The sequence below is a fragment of the Phoxinus phoxinus genome, assembly GCF_949152265.1.
Source record: "Phoxinus phoxinus genome assembly, chromosome: 15".
NCBI lineage: Eukaryota > Metazoa > Chordata > Actinopteri > Cypriniformes > Leuciscidae > Phoxinus > Phoxinus phoxinus.
In genome coordinates, this window is record NC_136890.1 from 28,541,432 (window position 1) to 28,565,462 (window position 24,031).

At 37.0% G+C, this 24,031-nt stretch overlaps 2 protein-coding genes across 9 annotated transcripts in view; one reads left to right on the top strand and one right to left on the bottom strand.

Moving 5' to 3' along the window:
* Positions 1 to 24,031, top strand: part of dab2ipa (DAB2 interacting protein a) — a 101,390-nt gene that overhangs the window by 35,373 nt on the left and 41,986 nt on the right. For 6 of the 8 annotated variants that reach the window (XM_079638268.1, XM_079638272.1, XM_079638275.1 and 3 more), the window contains one exon: positions 11,541 to 11,659. The exons of the other annotated variants lie outside the window; for them this stretch is intronic. In XM_079638268.1, the coding sequence (XP_079494394.1) occupies positions 11,541 to 11,659 (119 nt within the window). The remainder of the gene's footprint in view (positions 1 to 11,540; positions 11,660 to 24,031) is intronic. 8 annotated transcript variants of the gene reach the window in all.
* On the bottom strand, positions 1,796 to 3,302 carry LOC307011959 (antimicrobial peptide NK-lysin-like). Its single transcript, XM_079638108.1, has 4 exons — positions 3,125 to 3,302; positions 2,717 to 2,781; positions 2,332 to 2,430; positions 1,796 to 2,224 (listed from the first exon to the last, which is right to left on the bottom strand). Exons 2-4 carry the CDS (start codon positions 2,759 to 2,761, stop codon positions 2,066 to 2,068), a joined length of 303 nt encoding a protein of 100 aa, XP_079494234.1. The 5' UTR covers positions 2,762 to 2,781; positions 3,125 to 3,302; the 3' UTR covers positions 1,796 to 2,065.

Here is a 24,031-nt window from a genome sequence, read left to right on the forward strand (position 1 = left end):
AACAGTTTAACAAATAAGATAGCTATCCGATCAGAGGTGTGAACAGGCCCATATATACAGTGCTATGCATAAGTTTAGACACCCATGCTAAAGTTGACTAAAAAGAGGAATAAAAAATCATCTTTTGGAAATTGAACTTAATGCCTTAATTTAAAAAAATAGGAAAAATCCAACCTTTAAGGACACCAATTTTCTTTGTAAATGAATAATGTATCGTAAATAAATAAATGTTCTTCCTTAAAATACAGGGTGCATAAGTTTGGACACCCCTATGTTAAATTCCCATAGAGGCAGGCAGATTTTTATTTTTAAAGGCCAGTTACTATATGGATCCAGGATACTCTGCATCCTGATAAAGTTCCCTTGGCCTCTGGAATTAAAATATCCCCACATCATCACACACCCTTCACCATACCTAGAGATTGGCATGGTTTTATTTCAGTTAGCCTAACAGCTGGTTTGATTTGCATTGAGAGATGATCTTATGGAAAGTACTCCATGCCAATCTCCAGGTATGGTGAAGGGTGTGTGATGATGTGGGGCTATTTTAATTCCAAAGGCCAAGGGAACTTTATCAGGATGCAGAGTATCCTGGATCCATGAAGTAACTGGCCTTTAAAAATAAAAATCTGCCTGCCTCTATGGGAATTTAACATAGGGGTGTCCAAACTTATGCACCCTGTATTTTAAGGAAGAACATTTATTTATTTACGATACATTATTCATTCACAAAGAAAATTGGTGTCCTTAAAGGTTGGATTTTTCCCTATTTTTTTAAATTAAGGCATTAAGTTCAATTTCCAAAAGATGATTTTTTATTCCTCTTTTTAGTCAACTTTAGCATGGGTGTCTAAACTTATGCATAGTACTGTATATATATATATATATATATGTATATGTGTGTGTGTATATATTGATCTCCTCCTTAACCACTTCACACGAAATTTTGCATGCATCTATAGCAGAGGTTTCTCTTTCGATACAACATCAGTATCAATGCTTCAGGATCGATCCGCCAATCACTATCCTTCAGTTCGCGGGAACCGTGGCTGGAAAACAGTTGATGTAAAATATTGGGGGGAGAAGGCCACAGATTCACTTATTATTTTTTTCATGCAGAATAAAAAGTGGCCTGAGTGTTGTTGGTCAAATTCATCTATCCACACAACGCAGAGCAAAAATGAAGACCGGTCACACCAGTAACATTAACTTCTCCAACTTGCAGTATCTCACAGAAAATTTTAATAATGTTTCAGCTTTAAATTGCTAATATGTTCTTTTTCTGATCACATCCGAGACCTGCATTTGTGCTCCCAGAGTCTGAATAAGCTGGACCAGGATGCACTGCATCAGAGCTGGAGACAGAGAACAGAAGCTGTGCATGTCTTCTCTCGCAAATGCATGCTGAGCATCACCTCAGTCTTAAGTAGGCTTAAGTAGCATTTTTCTTAATATAACTGCCAGGTTACCAGAGTGTAGCAGGCCCACTGCATGCAATGCTGGTATTGTTAAAGTTGTGATTACAAAGTTATATAATGGGCAGTCATTTGAACCCAGTTGTCTGTATAAATTGTCTAATTGTCTAAAAGTGTGCAGTTATGTATTTTATGATAATTATTTATATGGTCACATATGTTTGATCATACTTGTCACTCAATATAATTTGTTCTGCAAATGGTCTTCTTTGCTGATTATTTAGCAAATTTCAAGAGTCTGAAATTATCATGAGGTAGACCAATAAAATACTAGTTCAAGCATCTGATTGTGAAAGTATCTCCAAGAATCGGAAAAAAAAGAGTTTAGAATCATGTCACATAACATGAAATTTTATTTTGCAGTTTATTGCAGGAAAAATAAAGTGGTGTAAAGCTGAGTGTACGTGACACATATGCAAAAAACTTCAGTCATTTCCACCTTCATTTGCAGCGACAGATATTGTGTGATATGCAAAACCACAATAATCACACCATTAGCTCAGAATGTCATCCATTTTTTTCCAGCTAAAGAGAACACTTGAAAAACAAAGACAAAAACGACATTTTGCATTTCTTCGATACATAGTGTATTAGCAAACGCCAATGTTAACACAGATGGTTCTTGCATTATCAGTAGTTGAAAGTTCTTCAACCAGAAGGTTTATATACTTTGCCACAAATGTCCTACACGGGTATTTTAGGAACCCGATCTCATCACAGACGTGCGTCAGCAACTGTCTAATTTCGCTCTGTAGGAAAATAAACAATCAGAATTAACCTTACTCCACTAGTCTCTGTGCATTCTGTAATATTCTTTTTGTTATTTGAAAAAGTCATATACAAGCCTTTAGCTCACCTGAGTTGATTTAGTAGAGACTAGTTTTTTCACCTTCCCCATGGCCCACTTGCAAGCCCAGCACAATCCAGGGAGTTGTTCGGTTTGTGGCCACTCGCCCTTACAAGACAACAGACATGGCATATTACAATAATAAGTTTAGATATGAACGTTAGAACCTAATGCGCAGTTCAAGCTGGACATGACTAGTTGTTTGAAAAGCATTGTCAAGCTTCTCTGCATCTGGCATTCTCTTGTAGTTTCAGCATATGGCAAAGTTTTGACCTCTTGTAGTTTTGCCCATTGGTATTGGCATCAGCCATTTAAAAAAAGCATGTCTGACCACTACTTCTATGTGTCAGTGTGATGCAGCTGTCCTTGATAAACCACGTTGAGGACAACTCACCGAGCTTTCTTCAAGTTCATCTCCAGTAAAGTTTCCTCCGTGCATTTCCCAGTCAAGAGCACAAACTGTGAGGAAAAATGAAGCACATACTAATCCCAGTTGACAAGAGAGAACATCGAACATATGAGTTCAGTTAAACCGTGAGAAAATGAGATGTGTGCTCAAAACACTAATAGCTAAGTACGTGAATGTAACCTGGTTTAAACAATAAAAATAACAAACTTTTTAGCTGGTTCAGCTGGTGGCTTTTTAAATTACTAGATACATATGCTGGTTTGGAATATACACGCAACATTGTCCATCTTAATCCGATTAAGACCATCTTTTCTGCTTTTTCTTTCTTCCGGCTGAACACACAAAGATAAATAATGCTAAAGATAATGACCAATTGACCAGTGCTAATTTTACCGGAGGATATCAGCAGGGTGGCCAGAAGGATACGTCAGAACATCTTATTTGAAAAGTCTGAACACGACGAGACTGAAAACACACTGTTGATTATTTGTTTTGTTTGCTGCAGATGATTTAGGTCCACTCTGTTAAATACACATTTGTCTTCAACCAGGAACCACAGATGTGTAGAAGTGAGATCATTAACACCCTCAACATGCCAAGGCGTACTATCACTCAGACACAATTTTTGTCATCTTCCTGTATGTTTGTGTGATATTCATTATACAAACTATATCCTATTCATCTAAATTCAGTGTGAACACTTCATCAGGTAGTACACCCTTACGTGGTACAGTAGCTAGTTATAATTAATTATAAATATTTAGATCAGCTGTAAAAATTAAATTGATGAAGAAGAATTAAGACCACAATCAACTAACCATGTCGTCCAGCGAACACTCAGTGTTAATTGTTTTTCAATGCTAAGAAACGTAAATTTCCGGGGTATGGGAAATAACTTTCTTACTGAACCATACTACTCGGAGCATGTAGCCAAAAACTGCAAGATTAGGGACTCCAGTATATGAACCACAAACAGCTTTATGTGTAAAACGACTTTATTAACTAGACTAAACCCTTAGGTTAATCTAATCTTAGGTTAATAGTTTTGCAACGGAAAGAGAGCTGAAGCACAATAGGAAAGCAAGAAGTAATAGCATTTGACAAAATGTGTATCTAAACTACACGCTGTCACTTAGTCAGTAGCTGGTTAGTTAGTTATGTGTCTTCACTTAAAACAACCCACTCATTACACAAATTTTTTCCGGAAATCGCACTGCACTGGCACTGTATGTTTTTGACTGACTGCAAAAAGAACTGGCCCATAGAGCAGGTTTCGAAGTCAAAGACTGTGGCCCTTCTGACACAATGTACACAATGGCACCAGAACACCCCCTCCCCTAAAAAGAGAAGAATTAATACGTGTACCGTAAGTTACGGTAATACTCAGAAATAGTTTTTTTCTCATGGTAATCTTTAATCAAAATCTGAAAATTACTTCCGGTCTGGAGAGACGTTCCTTTTCCGATGGCGTCTATTTGACGACTTGGGTTGAAAACGCTTAAACACTTCCCTCCAACCATCAGACGTGCATTAGTTGTCGTGTTTTATAATAAATTGAACACTACACCTGCTTGGCATTTCTCATGTAAGCTTTTCTCATTCTTTATTGTTATAAAAAAAAAAGCAGAACATATATTGTCGTAATCATATATTTATTTGGCTTGATGCTTTATCTGTAGAAACGTTTCTCTCAGTTGTTTATGTGGGGAACCGTGCTGAACTCAGAACGAGGAAATGAACAGAACGTCATCATTCGGAAGGGCAGGAGTTATGATCACTTAATATGATTGACAGCTCTAGAGTGAATGAGCTCTCTGACTAGACACGCACAGAGGAAAGCAGCGCTCTGCATGCCGTTTCAAGCTCTTCAGACACCAGACACCAATTATAACAAGAATGCAACATCAATTCTCTTCTCTCTTCCGGAATACTTTTCTTCGGTGTTCACCATAGACTGTATAAAAGGTGTTCATGCAGGTTTTCAAACCAGGCCCACCACTCTCACACTTTTGTACAACAGCAGTGGCTCGGGTGAGCTCAAATCTAATTGGACTAAATCGACATTGGTCGGAAATAGAAATCTCGCTTTGTCGCGCTGTGATCCATTGGGATCTATTGTTCTTATTCAAGAGCGTCATTGCGACATACATTCGCATTGTTTAATAGCGCTCAGTGTAAAAGGCCCTTTACTAGTTTACTAAACCTACAACACACCTGGGCTCCGTCAAGAATCGCATACTCTCGAGTAGGTACTCATTTTGAATAAGTAATTACTTCATACCACTAAAAAAGTATGTTCTATATTGAATGAATGTGGGTAGTATGAATGTAATCTGGATGTACATTCGCCATATTGTCATCATCATGTGACCTACCAGCCTCATTTACCTCGCTTCACTACCATTCATAAACCCTTTTCCATGGCCTTCAAGCATCCATCTTATGCACACTTCAGAATCTCGCCAGAAGTAGGTCATCCGGGTACTTTTCGCTTACTCTTTTAAGAATACTGTGAATTCTGACATTTTCTCACATACTGTTTTTCACCTACTATATAGTAGGGAAGTATGCGATTTCAGATGCAGCCATAGTTTTTAGCCACTAGGCTACACTGCCTTTTACAGCATGGACAGTGTTTACTGTGGATTACAGTCGTAGTGTGGCACACACAGCTTTATGGCTTTTATGGTAGGTTCTGTTTGTTGAGATTAGTGGAGCAAAGGGCACTGGATTGCACTTGTCAACTAACTCCTGACTGCAGTTCATTGAACTCTGTTACAAGGTTAATCCCAGCAGTTGTTGCTAGTCGGATAAAGCAGGTGTCATCACGCACCCTGAGGAGAGACAGCATGTTTTGCACTTCCTGCCTAGGGCGAGAAGCACCGGTCCTAATGACTCTCTTCGCAGATAAGTGAGCGACGCGGCCACAGCTGGCTCTGAATCCTCGGGTCAGCCTTAGAGGAGAGAAGGATTAGGCACACTGATAGAGTTAAACCATCGGTTTATAGACCTCAATGGGCGTCTAATGGGGAACAGTCCTTGGAGGAGATGCAATCAGTCCTGGTTGATGCATGCTTTAAAAGAGACAGATGGGAAGCGAATCTTGCTGCATTTAGCTGCAAGGTGGAAAAGCCACAGCTGGCAGCACCAGTACCCATGCGATCCTGCACTTGTTGCATGCCCTCTTGAGAAGGGCAATATTATTATAATATTATAATATTATATAATATTATTCCTCACAGTGAATGAGTTGATGAAGTGTTGTGTAAAAACGTATCCTTTCCTGTACTACTGTACTTCTAGTGTACAACTCTATTGGGACAGGTTATCATGGCGACTTTCACTTCAATATAACTTGCAGTCTGTCGTAATTTAGTCAAGTCAATTTTAACAATAGCAATATAGTAGTTTACTTGATTAAGCAAATGGATTTCTTTAACAATGGCCACGTTTGGCCCTGTCTTAAAACACTTTTTACACTCACTATTACTTTTTTTTTTTGCTGTGCATTAACAACATCCAACAGTATATACTGTAAATGTACATCATTGAATAAGTCTTTTTTTTTCTGAAAGTAATAAAACATTCCACCACAGTCATTTCCATTCCAATTATTTATTTATTTTGTATAAAATTGACATTTATTTTGTTTTCACAAATAGCATTTTGTGTGTCCTAAATACACACAAATAAATAATATTTCCATATGTTTAGAAAATATTCAGGGTTTTCATAATTACAGCTAGATTGGAAATGATTCACAATAAAAAAAAATCTGCCAATATTAACCTTGTTTTTTTTATTTATTTATGTGGCATAAATGACACTGTGGGAAAGTTGTACATTGAAAAAAAAATGTCACATTTATTTTTAATATATGCAAATATTAGTAATAATATGAATGGCCATAATAACAATTCATATTTTTTGATGGCTTTTTATATTTTAAGATAGGACAAGAGTAAAACAATAAAATTTATACTGTTCCCTCAGTAAGTAAAAAAAAACATATTTTAACATAAAAACACATAAAAAACATTCATATATTTTTTTAGCATGGATGCATTCAATTAATAAAAGTGTAAAAACTTTAACATTGTTGCAAAATATTTCTATTTCAAATAAATATAGTTCTTTATTTTTTTATCTTTCTTTAACTTTCTTTTTTTTAAAATCATGGTTTCCACAAAATAACAATGTTTTTGAAAAATCTAACTGAGCCCAAACTTTTAATGCTAGTGTATATTAAAGGCAGTTGAAAAGTAGTAAAAGTAAATGAAAAATATATTGTAAAAAGTTTTCATTATAGTTTGATTGTGATCATTTATTGAGAAATCTGTTTGTTTGAATAAAAAAAAAAAATCAAGTCATTGGACACAATTGTGTGAAACACTCATATTATATATATATATATATATATATATATATATATGCACTTCAGTAATTATCTAAGGCCTGTTTGTTTATTTTCCAGTGGTACTTGTTGCATTCAAATATTGGCATCCGTCTGCCCAACTGTTTACCCCCTACCAGAAGACTAAGATAAACAGTTATTCCACTGCTTTCAGCTCACTTATTTTGGTTAATTACAGAGCTAAACTAATGACAGGATCTATTAACTGACGCAAGACAGAATGAGCACTGTGTTTGTAAGCATGCTTGAACGTGAACGCCCCTCGTGCATGCCGATGAGTTGTGTGTTTTGCTCCTGCGGGGCCACAAGAGAGTCCCGCTGTCTCATGCGACACAGAGCCTTTCGTGCGAGTACGCCGAACCGGATCCACGCTAATTGATCAGGATCCCAGGCTTGTCGGAACAGGAGGAGAAAGGGCAAAAGTGCGCCCCCATGCTGTGTGGACCACTTTGAGAACCCTGGGAGAAATCCAATACCTGGCTCTGGTGATGCACGCAGACACGATCGTTAGGAGCCCAGGGTTACGGATTTCCCCACAGCTCCTGGTTCTCATGCAGAGCGGGCGGCTTCAGGCTGTGGACTCTTCTGCATTAAGGCTCAGGCTAGACTGTCTGGCTGCGAACAACAGATAATGACATTATAGATGTATTGTTTCAGCAGATGCTCAGACACATCCAGGATCTTAGCAGCGGCTCGCTGGAGTCGGGAGTCTTGTTTAGTTGTTATCTGAGAGTGTGTTTGATAACGGCCGTCATGCTAAGTGCCTTCATGGAAGACTGAACACAAAGAACTTGTTTTTACACTGTAAAAAGAAAATGGTGATTTTGCTCATTACTGTATATCACAAACTAGTGTTGTCATAGAAAACATGGCTTTTCTGAGCTGCACAAGGGGTGAACACTGCAAACAATTATATCTTAAGTGAAGAACAATTTACTTGAGAAGCAACATTGCATTACATATTTCAGCTTGCTTTCAGACAATGTTGAGAATGTTTCATGAGAATGTTGTTTCAAGTGTAAAACAAGTTAAAAATCTGCCAGTGCAATAATACAAATAAAAAATTCACTTAAATAAAAAAAGTATCTATAAGAAGTAGTCTTCAACTGAAAAACCAGTCAAAAGGAATCATTAAGATTTATTTTGCAGTGAACGGATGCATTTTCTGTTCAGTGTTCAGTATTTTTGTCTTGTTTTCCAGTTAAACATTTTTTTTCAACATCCTTTAAACCAGATAAAATGGTTACACTTTACAATAAGGTTTCGTTAAAAAAATGTCAGTATTTATTCATCTTTGTTGATGTTAGTTAATAAAAATACAGTCGATCATTGTTTGTTCATGTCACAGTGCATTAACTAATATTAACAAACACAACTTTTGATTTTAATCTAAATGTATTGTTGAAATTAACTTTCATTTAGAATAATAAATGCTGTATAAGTGCTGAATTCTTAATTCATGTTAACTAATGAAACCTTATTGTAAAGTGTTACCTATAAAATAAATAAGATATTAAGTCTTGGTTTCTGAGTGTATCTTGAATTAAGTTTATTTGTCTTAACCCATTGGCAAAAAGTTTGTTTTGAGCTAAATACTCACTTTGAACAAGAAAACAACCATTTGCCAAACTGAGTTTTCAATTGAACTGTGAGCCTCAGTCTTGTAGTGTGCACCTGGCATAAGGAGACATCTGGAAGGCTTGGCATAAGGGGCTTCTTGAAATATTTCATCTTAAATTAGATGTCTTCCAGGAATGTTTATCTTGTAACCTTGGTGCATTGGCACAATAAGGGTGAGAAACAGATCTCAGTTCTACTGGTTATAACTTGTTACTTGTCGAAACACAATTTCAGGTGAGGGATAGGGATTTAACCCATTAAAGGCTACTAGTAACTAATTCCTACTCAGCTAAATTAATTTTAATGAGCTATTTTTAAAAAGCTTCCCCCTGTAAAATATTTAAATTGTATTTATCTCATATCAAGATTTTTTTTTTAAAAATCCTTTTGGAACAATCTTCATGTTGAAAAAAAAAGAAAAAAGAAGCTGTCTATGTCTCAGGGGGTTTCGGAGAAGAGCCCCAGATGTTTTCTTCACTAGCGCTGGTGTGACTAACAGCCTAACAGTGCCGTTTGGGGGTCAGGACAGAGCTTAGCCTTCTGCTGTCTTACAAAGTAAGAACCAATACAAATCTAAACAGGGCCTTTAAATCAATGTGTATCGGCCTCAAAATGTTTCACGCCGTGTCTGCAAACTGACAGCCACACAATTAAAGCTGTCAGACACAAACTCACAAGCATGGACACAAGAGGGCAGAGAGAGGCCAAGCATTAAGATTACAGGAGTGGGGGGGATGAGAGGAGGTTAGGAGTGCATGCTCAGCAGCATTACAGGAATCCAGTACATGCACACAATAGACGTAAAGGAATCTGCAAACCTTCAGCCTTTTGACAGCTGACAGAGCTTATTACTGAGGCATGATGCCAACATAACCGCATATGTTAGGCCTAGAATAGTGTGTAATCCTGATTGGCATAAGGTCCAGGTAATATATTGAAGAGTTTATGATTTGACAAAAACTTTAACCTTTTAAATATATTATGTTACTTTCCAAATGCTTGTTTCTGGTCTTATTGTGAATTATTTATATGTACTTGTAACATCTTCATGATGTTTTTCTTCAGATATCGTGGCCTTTCACACTATTGGATAATGTTAACCAACAGCCACATTGTTAGTTAGGCATTGCTTTAGCACATTTGCAGTTACCTTAGCTCCTTTCTGGTATGTAACTCCCAGTTTTCACAATACAACCAGTTTCTGATAGATAAAAAATTGTCTCACTGTCTCATTGTCTCACTGTTTGTGACAAATGTGGAGTTTCACACAGAAAATTTATTTTGTGGTAAAGCATTCATAATTTTGTGAAAAACATTCCATCGTAAAGAAAAGCATGTGATAAAGATAGACTGTAGACACGTCTCTGGCGTATTGTTTAATTTTGAAAGATGCAGAATAACTACCCGGCTTGAGCTTGTGTCAGGAGTGAGCTCTGCAGACTGTGTTGTCATTGATCCAGACTCACTGCAGCCCCCAGTTACACGTCTGCTCCAAACAACAGCATCATCAAACAGAGCTCTTCCTTCACCCTGACTGGCTCCATGAATAATTCTGTTTAGAAGTTCAGCTAATATTGGCAAATTTCATGTGAAAAATGTCCCGAAAAAACAAAGAACTGAAAAACGTAGAAATATTCTTTGAAGATGTTTTGATATAAGATATCTGAAAGCTGACCCATTGAGAACAGTCATGCCATCTCTTAAAAACAAAAATCTTTACTTACCATACGTCTATATCGGCTGATGTGAAATTGTGTTTGACTAAGAGATTTATGTAATTTTTCAATGATCTACAGCCAGCCTTCTCATAGGATGGACATGTTTGCATTTAAATATCATAGTTATAAGATATAATTTATAATTATAAAATGTATTATAAATGTGGCACTAGACGACAAGCTGAATAGTAGCACAATGTGATTTGGGATACTTTTACTTGAGTAAAGCCACATGGGACTAACCACTGCCCCAGATCTATTTTGTTGCCTCAGTTGTAACTCAATAGCCTAGGAATATGATAAGGACCACAATATTTATTAGCAAATGTGATTAAGTTATGGTAAAGGGTCATATAGGTAGTGTGTGGATGGATGGATGGATGGATGGATGGATGGATGGATGGATGGATGGATGGATGGATGGATGGATGGATGGATGGATGGATAGATAGATGAAATGTGACTTTCTTTGTTTCTGTTGGCCCCTTAATCGGTTGTTGAGCAACAACGGGCACTACGTGCTTTATTAAGATCAATTAGCTTCATTCACTTCATGCACGAGGCCTTGATTCAGATTTCCCACCCATTAATTGCATCTATATGCCTGAGAAATGCACTTTTTTTTTCTTTCCTTCTCAAAGCATCTCACTCTGATAGACTTTGGCCTTTCAAGAATAACTCAAGTCCTTTTAATCTTGTCCTAATCTATACAGCCTCTGAAAAGCACCAGCTCAGCTCTCCTCCTATGAACTTGCAGTACACCAGTATTTTTTCCCCCTCTCCATGCCAGCCAACAGTTTCCATGGTAACAGCGGCATTAAGGGGAGTATCACATCAGTGAAGCTCCTCCAGCCCAGCGCTGCGAGCAGATGTGAGCGCCACACCAATCGCGCAGCTATGCACGGCTCAACCAAACGCTACGGATGAGAGGAGAGCGAGAGGGAGGAAAGAACAAATAGAAGGGGAAAAGCCAAGCGTCACTTTTCACATGCAGCTGCTCCAGTGGTTAATGAATCTGTGAGTGTAATACAGTCCTTTCCTCTGACTTCCTGTCCAGGGCTTTCTCAGCCGCAGACTGAAGGGTTCCATTAAACGCACCAAAAGTCAACCGAAGCTCGACCGGCACAGCAGCTTCAGGAACATCTTACCGGGCTTCAAGAGCGCGGAGAATGACAGGTAAGGTGGAGCCGTCGATTTGGTTGCTTGTTGCAATTTAGAATCTTTTTCGCCTTCCTGATGTTGCTTTATTATTTTTTATTCATCCAACACCATGAATCCACCATTACATTGACAGCTGTCAATACCTTCTTTCTTATCTGCCGTTTACAATTCATATAGTTTTTAATCACTCCGTGATTAGAATTAGCCTTAATATTTCGATTTTGTGCCAACAAGTTGATGAACAGATCTCCTCTTGTCTGGTCTAAGCGTAACGTCTCGAATTGCAGCTTGCCGTATCTCCTACAACATTCATCACGTTATTCTCCAAACGCTTAGCCTCTCTATTCATCTCTATTAGGATTGTTTAGAGTCACTTATTGCAGTGCTAAAATGTCTGAGTCATCTTTCTCCCCCATGAATAGGGATCAGAGTGAGAAATGAATTGGATTACTCACAGGATAAATGGTCCAGCCACAGTCTAATTTGCGAGAGATGCTTGTGAAATATTCGGCTCCTTGCGTGTTGTTCAGGTTGTCAGGAGAAGAAATATCAGGCTCCGGGATGCTGGGTCCATATGTTGTTTTGATGTGACTTCAACACAGTGACCTACACACAGCAGTTTCCCAGCCTCAGTGTGTGTTTCTTGTATACAAGCTTGTAGCAATGTCCACAGAAGGGAACAGAGTTCATGGTAAAGTCAACGAGTTTAGATGATATTGCAATTGCGTTTGAGTCTATACTGTATGTTATTCAGAAGGAGGACTGGTCATCTCGCAACCTCTCTTCTTTACTATCCCAATTTATTCTATTCCCCCTTATGTAAAACAAATAGTGTCAAATAGTCTCAGTGCTTTTCAGCTTATTTTCCCGCTTTTTCTCGCATGTTTCCCCCAGTTTGAGATATCATCTGAAATTCTGTTCAGATTTACAGATTCCAAAAGCTACAATCAAAAGTCTGAGATCTTTTTGCAAACTAAAATATTTCCCAAATTCTTTTAAAACCAAATTATCTAATCCATCCACATTTGTTGCTCTTATTGTATGTCATCAATTGTTTCATTCTCATTCTTTTTTTATTTCTGAAAACTGGATTTTAGGAAACTGTAGTAGAACATTTGATACTCAAATGAAGCATATCAGACATCCTCTGAGCTATAACATTTTTGTAGATTAGCAATGTGAGTTTGAATCTGGCGTATGCTTGTTGACCCATTATTTCCTGTCAAATGTGTCGAAAATGTATTTTATTTTTTACTCATCCTCATCTCATTCCAAACCGTATGGTGAATATGCTGGCTACTCTTTTCCGTGTAATAAAAAGTAAATGGGAAATGGGCATATCAAGCTCCAAAAGTACAAAAAAAACACACCATAAAAGTGTCATTAAAACGTCCACATGACTCACACGGCTATATTCCAAGTCTTCTGAAGCAACACAATAGCTCTGTGAAATTTAAGCCACTCTTGCTTAATAATTTTCCACTCAGTTGTGCTCTCAAATCAAATCTGGTGCCATTTAGTTATAAGACACTTTTGTGGTACTTTTATGGTGCATTTTATGGTTCCATTAACTTTAATTATATTGAAAAGAGTGGGATATTCTGCAAAAATTTTAGTTTTGTAAAAGAAAAAATCTCATGTCGTTTTGAAACAAAATGAGAGTGAGTAATGATAACAAAATGTTCAGTTTTAAGTCTGATATTCATCGGTTTACTACAAAAATGCACATTGACTTCCTTCATTCTTCATACTAGATGTGTGTTGTGTGGGAAAGTATTCTCATTTACTCAAAAGCACAATCTTTTACATGGGAATTTGTTGAGTCACTCTAGTCTATACAGTCCTGTGGATATCATAGCAACCGCGCCAACGATTTCTCCACTGCTCACCGTCAACCTTGTGCTTCTGTGTTGCTGTGGTGTTAGCAGGGAAAAATGGCCTTGCTTGTCCAGAGATTTTATGCCTCATTAAAGCAGCATATTATCCTGGGAGCCTTCATGGCACCAAGGTGTGTGAGCTGGATATGACATGCACATACTGCTTTTCGGATGCTGTGCCAGACTCCATACCTGACTGGGTTCTGCCAGTCACAGTAAGTTAAGGGTCATTTCACCCAGATGTGTCTGTTCAGCCTGCTTGGACCTGGCGGATGCAAAGCTCAAGTCGATGTTGTGTAGTTCAGGCTGAGTCTATCACCTCCGCAGTATTAATATTTAGTGAAATTTAGTCTATTTTTTTTTTTTGCTTTCATGTTTGCTTTCCTGCTCTTTATGTGCACAAATCATCTGCATTATTTATTAATTCATTTTTGAAATCCCTCCCCTATTCTTCTAGACCCAGTCAGTTCTCTTTTATTCCTTTTTGTGTTTTTGGATATATGTATATGACTGATTTGTTTATTTATTTCGTCGTTAAATTTGTATACTTTTCCATTGATATAATACTTTTTCCTGTTTAATGTGCTGTACGCATTCTATTGGTTGATTATGAACATCAAAGCTGTCATTGCTCTCTTTATTTAACATGTAAACCAATGGGGTGAATTTGGGGAGGAACAATATTTTGGTCTGGCCAATGACAGAGAAGGGCGGAGCTTAATGGTTTCTTAGAGTGTTTGGAAAACAGATTATTTTTCAGTTTTTGGTGTCCACAGTGGTGCAGAAATTACTGACTTTATCTGCTTAATGACCTCTTTTCACAGATTTAGCTTTTTACAATCATAAATTTAAGTTGTTAAAAATGCATGACTTTGGACTGAATTATTGCATTTGATTTTTAGCCTCATTCTGCTTGTAGAGCACATTGTTTTAAAGGGGTGGTAAAATGCCATTTTCACAAGATGTAAAATAAATTTCTGATGTCCCCAGAAGTGTCTATGTGAAGTTTTAGCACAAAATACCCCACAGATATTTTTATATAGCATGTTAAAGTTGTCACTTTTTGAGGATTTGCAAAAACGCACCGTTTTGTGTCTAGCCCTTTAAATGCAAATGAGCTGCTGCAGAGGGCGGGGTTTCAAGAGCTCATGTGTGTGTTAGCAGCTGCTATTACCTCATGCAGACACACTAAAATGACAGAAACTGTTCTGTCTTTAATGTCAAAACGGAGTCAGACAAAGATGGAGAGACAACATGTAGAATGCAACAGGACGTCTCTGAAAGGTTAGTTGATGAATTTATGTTGCTGATGTGGCGTTAAATTAGCATATTCTGTCATGGTAATCTATAAATCGCTCGTATAGGAACTGTTGTGAGATGCACACAGAGTGACTTTCGATTGCATGTGAAAAGATGGATGCTAAAGTTTGAGCTGACTCACTTCTGTGACAAAATACTATGCAAATATTACAAATACAAATATTTGACTTGTTCCCTCAACTGCGTGTTCCCGGGGGCGGGGTTTATGTACATTTTAGACTTGCTGATGTCACTAAACCCAGAGGAATGTCGTGTAGTCCCTACCAGCCGTTTGTTGTAGTCCTTAAAAAAACGATTTCTTTAAAAGCAAATATCTCCCTTTGCTTTGAACTTTGAGCGTTGTAACTTTGCAGATGTTGTTTGTGCTCAAACAGCAACATTACACACTAACTAAAGTTGGAAAAGTGAAATCATACTTTACCACCCCTTTAAACTGTGTTCTGTTCCGCACTGATGGCCAGCATCAGTATTATGTGGAATCTGCGGTTTCATCCTTTATGGACTCTATTATAGTGCATAGTTTACCTTTTTACCTTTTAACTCTATAAAAGCTTCCATTTAGATACGGTATCTGATGTCCTTTTGCCTGAAGATAAGAATCAGCTTTTAAGCTCTCAACTGGCCACTCCAAAAGATTTTTTGACATAAACTGGAAGTGATATGAAAGGAAGATTATGAAGGGAGATTTTTATTTTATAGCGGAAGGGCGAAAATGCTAATTTTGTGTTCTTAAATATTTTGACATGTAATTATATATTATATAATGTAATATTATTTGATAATGTTATTTATAAAAAAAGATGTTTTAATTTTCACCTACATGTCCAAGTGGAGACATCAAACTGACACTTAAAGACAAAACACATGCCATTCAGCCTTAGGAGATCTCTTTACATTACAGCCTTTGAAAAGGACTTTGGGCTTTACCTATTGATTTCTTTGTTGTTTCCCAACACCCATTATCTGAACAATAACGGCAGTGAGATCTCTTCATCCTCATGTAATTGAACAAGAAATAAAGGAGGTGGTGTCGTCGCGGCAGTGTGATGATGGATAGCACTATTCAAAGCATGTTTTTGTTTGGCAAAGGCCATCTTCTTCACCTCTGGCTCGCACTTCTGTACATTTATTAAGACTTATTGCTCCAAATTCCTTTATTTTGAATCTAAAGACATGCTGCTTGAAACCAATTACTGAAGCATCATGTTCTATTTTTCTTTTTTTACGGGTCTCTTGCATCATCCGTTTGGACAGAGCATGGTTTCCAGGTCAGCCTCCCTTCTCGCTGACGGCTGTTTTGCCATGTCCCACTTAATTACAGGCCTGGGAGTCTTGTAATCGAGAGAATGCATGGCCTTACTGCACTCCACTAACACCAAGAGACATGATCGCCCAGGGCGGGCCAGTGTTTTAGTGTGCACCCTACTCCACAGATTACTGTCTTCATTTCTCTCTGGCTTTGTGTCTGTGTGTGTGGGGCGGGCCGGGGCGGGGCGTGGGGGGTCTTTGTCTTTCTTCTGTAGACGAATGGAGTAATCAGAAGCTGTTATGGTATTTTGTTTATTTAGTGACCTGTGAATTGCACCGCAGATCGTATCATGGTCACAAAACGCTGTAATATTCCAGTAAGCATACATATACTTCACCAAGATATCTGTGAAAGAGCATCATTTGGAGAGCTTAGTATTTTAAGCACCATATTTGTGCACAAACATCTGATACGCATTTAAAAAAGGATTTGAGATCAAAAGTGTCAGAAAAACATCTGTAGAAAGCCATTCTGACATCCGTCAGGATATTTTTTTTTACAATGGACTGAAGATGCAAACTCTCTAAATAAAAATGGCACATTCCAAATGAAAACTTTGAATAGATTTATGATTTTTTTTTCTTTTCTTTTTTTTTTATCTACAGAAAACAAAAATAGCAATCATGTTATGTATTTCAAGAGGGAGATCGGGGATAGTTGTCACACTTTTCACTCCAGTGAATATTTCTGAGAATTGAATTTTTTGAAAGTCAATATCTAGTAGGGACAAACCCAAAGTCCTCTAGTAGTCTAGTAGAAACATAAAGTCTAGTATTTCTACTGTTGTCGACTGCAGAAAAAAGATACTGTTCCTTTAAGACATGTTGGCCCAATAGAGGGACAATATATTATATTATATTATATTATATTATATTATATTATATTATATTATATTATATATTATACAGCTGAATTTACAGAAAAACAATTATGTAGGAACTGCAAAACTGTGAATTGTAATGTACAAACATTTTAAACTATTGTTTTGGACTACAGGTAATGAACTCATAATTGTATAAAATTACAACATTTATAAAAAATGATCTGACAGCTCTGCCCATTTCTGACTGTTAATTCAAATAAATAGCCTTTACCAACAGCTATTGCACAAATATAATTATATGAAACTTTTAGTTCATTCTTACGGAACATGTCGACCTCTTTATGAAAAGCCAACCTCTTTAATAATACATGAGCAAGTTGTCACTATTGACTCGTATTGATTAAAGGCACACTGGAAGGCACTGTCCCTCAGTGTGTGGCGTCCCAGGAGATGGGGGAAGGGTGCAGGATGGTGGTTGGGTTTGGTTTGAAGACATGTGTGATGTGAGGGCTGTGGCAGTCTGCCCATAATGGATTAGCCTCATTAAATTCAAACCTGCATTCCACACAGAAAAACACCCACGGCGGAGCTGCACATCCTCTCTTCCCTCAGTCCGTCTGTCCCTCTCATTTTGTCTCTGTCTCAGCCTGTCTTCCCCCACGGTACTCCATCTATCTGAGGCTTTCTATCCCCCCACCTCTGTTTTTATTGGTTTCTACTGTCTCTACCAAAACCTGCACCATATTTCTGCTTTTGACCCTCCAACCACCTCAATTATCAGCTATGAATAGGATTGTTGTGCACATTCAGAGCATTTCTATGAATGACCAAGGACTTTTACTGGTTATTGAATTGATTTTTTTTTTTTACAATGAGATGAAGGTTTTATCTCTCAAGGTCTGCATTTAATAGCAAACTGAGCAAGCTCTGCAGCTTATTTACCATGGTTATCCTATAGGAAATTGATGCTCAGCGCCTCATTTAGCTTTAATCTTGTCATAAAACTTTTTACAAATTCTGAAGCTCTAAGAACTTACTGTGCATGTTTTGTTGATGGTATAATTTTACCAGCAGCATCGCTTTCTCAAGATTTTTACCTACACAATTGAGCTTCTATTTTCTCTCTCTATATATAGTTTAGTTTTATATAACTATGTGTATATATATATATATTTTTCACCCAAAAATAAGATTTTCTGTCACTGTACACTCCTTCATGATGTTCCAAACCTGTTTCTTTTTTCGTCAAGGGATGCACAATATATTTGTTCCATTTCTGTTTATTTTTATTGTAACACTTTACAATAAGGTTTCATTTGTTAACATTAGTTAACGACATAACATTAACTAACAATGAAAAATACTTCTGAAGTATGTCTGTCAATCTTAGTTAGCCTAATTAATGTTAATTTCATAATTTACTAATACATTATTAAAATCAAAAGTTGTAGGCTATCTGTTAATATTATTTAATGGACCTGAGCTAACATGAACTAACAATGGATGGTTGTGAGATATTTCAAGCCTTTATTTGTTATAATTTTGATGATTATGGCTTACAGCTTTTGAAAACCCCATATTCAAAATTAGAATATTGTGAAAAGGTTTTCATAAGCTGTAAGCCATAATCATCAAAATGATAACAAATAAAGGCTTGAAATATCTCACTTTGCATGTAATGAGTCTATATCATATATTAGTTTCACCTTTTAAGTTGAATTACTAAAATAAATGAACTTTTGCATGATATTCTAACTTTTCGAGTTTGACCTGTATATTGTTTTGGTCAGTATTTGTGACCCATTTTTAAATTTAGATCACATTTGCCTTCATCTTTCACTCACTAATTAATAAGAAGTTCATTTTTAAAAATGCTAATAATTTAACACTAAGTTTTTTTTAGCAAATCTCAAAATGAAAATCCTTTTTCCAAATAGTACATTTATAATCCCTACATGTTTCATTTAAAAATGTATTTTTATTATTGTCCATTTATTTGTATCAGCCTGATTTATATCGTTGAATATTTTTTACATTATTTCTTGATACAAAACATGACCATCAATTCAGCTTTCTCTTTGACCCAGCAGTTCAATGACACTGGCAACATTTCCCTCGTTGTCTTCATTTTCCTCTCATTTTGAATGCTTGACATGTTATATTATATAGATCAGGTCTGTGGATGATGTATAGTAATGCAATTCTTGTAAGCAGGGCTGTGTTTGACATCTTCACGGGCAAGGGCGATGACCTCTCTATCCCACAAATCTTTATTCTGAGGAATCACTAAATCTCACTGTTCTGATGTAAAGTAATGCTTGAGCTCAAAGGACAGAATAACCTTCTTGATAAAGCAACTTCCAGCTGAACGACTTCAGAATATAAATTCAACACAGTATAGCAGGAAGTATTGTTAAAGGGATTTTCTGGGGTCAATGCAAGTTAAGCTGCATTGACAGCTCTGTGACATGCTGGTGATTATCTCAGGAAATCATTTTGATGCGCCACTGATATTGCACGAGGATAAACATAAAATATGTGAGTTTACTCCGTTTCAAAACAAGACTTCACCGAATACATGTTAACTAGTGTTGGAAAGTGGGTATATATTGTTCCAGAATCAAATGGGGCTCGGTTCTGTTAACGATCGCATGTGCATTCTTCCACCAATGCAGACGAAATACAGAAATACAATCCTGCAGTGCGCAATATGTATCATTGCTGCAACAACACTATATACATCGTGACCAGAGATATTCCAGAATAAATAACTCTTATGACCCATTTTTAGTGAATCATAGACACAGATAGGACTCTGAATCATATAGATCACAGTCCTATCCCCAAATGACCGTCTGTAGTGAATAAAACGCATACAAATCAAGTGTAGTCCCAATCACCAATGACTGAATGAATGGTCTTTCTGTGAATTTTATTTATTTATTTTTCAGAATCAAATCACATGTGAGACTTTTAGATCAATGTACAGTATGTCTGTTTAAAGTTAAATGCAATCTTTGAGTTCCTTTTTTTTTTTGGTACCCAGAAGATAATTTAGAAACTTTACAACTCAACACATATTTTTGCACGTAAGATTTAATAAGGGTTCTTTAAGAAAAATACGAGCTTCATATTTCTGCTTTTAAACTCTCTCCGTCTTGCTTCCTAGACTTTAATTATCAGAACAGACCTGTCATTTTTACAAGCTGAGGGGGACAGGTCAAAATAATCGAAGTGGTAATTCACATCACATGCCTTCGATTAAGCTTATAATTTGAACCTGGAATGTTCCTTTAATTATTGTAAAGACGGTATACATCAAATGAAAGCAAACTAAAGCAATTAGTCTTGCACTACATAGTTGTGATTGTCCGCTGTGTAATTGTGTAACATTTTTGGGTGGAGCCAACAAAGTTAGGAATTACAGGATAATGTGATAACCTTCAGATATTGTGTTATTTCTTGTACTACTTCATACGAAACAGTTTGCCTAAGTGTGATGGTGCAATTGAGGATAACACTGAATAGATAGATCTGCAGTTTACATCTTAAGAGAGCTCTTCACAGTCATTTTGACAGCAGAGAAGGCTGTTTAGCTCTAGTAATGGCTCTTTTTGCAATGACCATGACCTGAGCAAATTGATTTGCTCTTAAGAAGAAATGTCTTTCTAATTCACACATTTATCCGAGAGGATAGCAGAGAGAGGAGCGTCTTGAGCTGTCATTTCTGTCACCTGATTCTTTCTGTGCATTGTGCAGTGGTTGAGATGAGGCTTCACACACAGCACGAACGCCTGTCAGCATCCCACAGATCCCGCGCCGACAGCCCATCATCTTCTGGAATTTTCCAACCGCCTGTACCATGCAGATCACTCTTGCTTCATAATTGCCAAGAATATTTTACATGAGGTATGTCAGATATAAAAACAAGCAAATAGGAGGCAGAAATTGTCAGTCAAGTTGTTGTTGTTGTTTAAAAAAAGAAAAAGAAATTCAGAGCGAATAGGCAGTTGAATGTAAATGTCTCATTTGGCAACATTTGAATGAGTTGTTGCTAATTCAAACTAAGGCAGTTTTTAGCACCCATATTAACTCTCATATTAACTCTTTCCCTGCCGTTGACAGAATTTTCCATCATTTATGACACAACAACTGGCAATCCATGTTTTCACTTTTCTACGGTAGGGGGCGCTATTTTGCATTTTCTGAAAGAGTATAGAATTTCTGGATCAAAACACAGGCGGAGATAGAAGCATTACTTACGCATATGTAAACTAACCCGATCATTAAACAGCATATAAATCAAAACTGCCTAACGTTACCGAATGAAGTGTCGACACACAAAGAGAGAAAGAACTGTGCAAGCTTTGGGCTGTTGATGGACTCAATCTACTCCATCTATGTTTTGATCATCGTTATGAATTCAATCTGGATGTTGTCTGAGAAAAAAATATATTTTCTTTTGATATATTGTGTATTCATATATTCATACAACAAAATATCCTAGGTGCCATGAAAGTTATGTGAATTATTATTATTATTATTTTTTATCCTGGCGCTGGCTGACAAAAAAAGAAAGAGTTGCAGCTTTTAATAAACAGCATAATGTGGCATATGCATAGCTACAAGTGCAGTTTAGACCTACTTGACTAATTTGTTACTTTATTTGTATCTTTTAAAATCTTTAGAAATGTTTTCATTAAGCTTTCAAAATAATCTTTCTATCCTTTTCTTTTCATGTAAAGGATATCTCTTTATAAGATTGTTATAATTATTAATAGCTCACTCAATGTTATAATTTATAATATTCTAATTTATGACCATTATTATAGGGAGTTATACTACGGTGCTGTTGAATCTGATTAGTTGACGAACGAATGTGTGCAATTATTTTCAGGGAAACGCACGGCTAAAGTAGTTCCAGGCAGGACCACATTACAGTTCCATATCACATCGCCAAATGATTTCAGTTATTTCAAAGGTCCTTACAGACTACAACAACCAAAGAACCAAAACCCACAATGACACTGAGCAAGCATATAAATATAGCTAACAATAGGGAAAAAACGACAAAATATTTCCATGTTTTTGACACAATTTTTTTTTTTATTATGTATGGAAAGCACATACTCTCTTTCTCCCACTCTCTCTCCCACTCAAACGCACACACAACAGTACTCGTACACTCTCTCACACACACTCGCACAGAAACATGTTGTCAGCTCTGCTCTGCCGATTTTATCAGTAAAATAGCTTAGCAACTTAAAAGCTACAAGACATTTCACTAGCGGTGTAATAACGGCGCTCTTCTTGGAGCACAGTTTGGCTATTAGTAGAGCCAAACACTGTTGAGAGACATACATACATTAAATATATAATATATACATATTTATAATATACTCTCTCTCTCTCTCTCTCTCTCTCTCTCTCTCTCTCTCTCTCTCTCTCTCTCTCTCCTCTCTCTTTCTCTCTCTCTCTCTCTCTCTCTCTCTAACTGCATTAACAACTGATTTAGACTTCTATGAGTGGCTCAAGCCTCCGTCATTAGCTCTAAAATGACATTTTGGAATTAGCAACAGAGGCTTGGGATGAGATGCGTAAGAAATGAGTCCTACACACAAGAAAGTTTTAAGGACAAAAACATGACAAATATCTTAAAATGCATGATCTGAAGAATGTTTTGAGGTGTGGTAACCATAATATAAGCAGAATAATTTACTCCGTGCGCTTTAATTATTGAAAAATAATGCAAAAATTATCTCTGCTTTGTGTCGTGGCCGCATTACCACCTCTTGTGTGCATTATTTTGCTTATAATTCAACAGCCCGGAGTCAATTATTCCTTACATATTTAATATTACTGTTATTTTCTGCTTAGATCCCTGTTAAAAGAAGCAGAAAGCACAACGTGAACTTGCAGTAGCAGTTGTGCTGCTTGCTAGATCTGTGTGAAACAGGCCTAAGTGTGTAACTGTGTCTGGCAGATTCACTCGAGTTCAGGGATCAATGACAAATCAATTTATCAGATAAGCCTTTGCTATATACGCAGTAATCTTTCAACCAGCAGTTCTGCTTTGCCACTGCAGTGGTTTTTATGTTCTATCTACGCCACTACAGGTTTTTTTTTTTTTTTTTGAAATGACCATTCACTCAGAGAAACACAAAATTGGCATTTCTTTTAGTGCGGTTCACTCTTGTTGAGACTCTCAGACAGGTTTTTTTGTCTCCTTTGTCACAGCCTTCCTTTGCATTTGAAGCAGTGTCTTATACCCATGCGAGTTAGGCTTTCATTTGTGACACTTTGTTATTATCCGGTCTTATTGAGATGTGCACCATGGTGTAGACTGTATACCCAATTTTGTGTTGTTGTCACCCCAAAACATCTAAGCAATCATCATCATTTAATGACGAGGTAATTTGTGTCAACAACTTGCAGGCGAAATTGCTCCAGTTATGAAAGCAGTCAGTCGCTGGGTATAAAAGCTAATCTTACCCTCTAGAGTTGCCATAGTAACAAAGATAAATATTAAGTACAATTCAATAAGCCATTCTGCTTTTCTCGCTTTACATGCACATTAATGAATGCACATCATCGCTAACTCCGAGTGTGTGTACCTTTTGTGGGCTGTTACCGCAAGTGCAGCGTTTCGAATTGACAGATACCGTATGACCCTCTTGCGAGATTAGGCTTTGTTGCAACTGCATTACACCCTTAACAACGTCAACCTGCACCTCCGTAATTAACACGTTTTGCAGTTATGTTTTCCTAGCGGGATGTTAGCATAGTTACTGGAAAACTAGGTCAATATGATGCGTCATAACTTCAGCCTGTAAGGCAACAAATAATAAAAAAGGGAAATATGGGGGCGGATTTATGGTTCTGCATGTGTTCAGTGGTCTGTAGCTGTAGCTAATGGAGCCGGAAGAGACAGGAGGAGAATGTTAACAACACTGAGGGGAATGTTGGAGGTCGCAGACGGAGCTAACAGAGTAAACGGACTTCCTGCGTTCTGCTACAGTCTGTGGTTGGTTTGTTAGAAGAATAGTTTAGAATTTTTT

Bases quoted from the DNA above. Each gene is read 5' to 3' on its own strand.
- LOC307011959 (XM_079638108.1), bottom strand. From the start codon at position 2,761: ATGCACGGAGGAAACTTTACTGGAGATGAACTTGAAGAAAGCTCG. The intron at 2,431-2,716 runs GTGAGTTGTCCT...TTGTCTTGTAAG, and splicing joins ATGAACTTGAAGAAAGCTCG to GGCGAGTGGCCACAAACCGA. The intron at 2,225-2,331 runs GTGAGCTAAAGG...ATTTTCCTACAG, and splicing joins TCTCTACTAAATCAACTCAG to AGCGAAATTAGACAGTTGCT.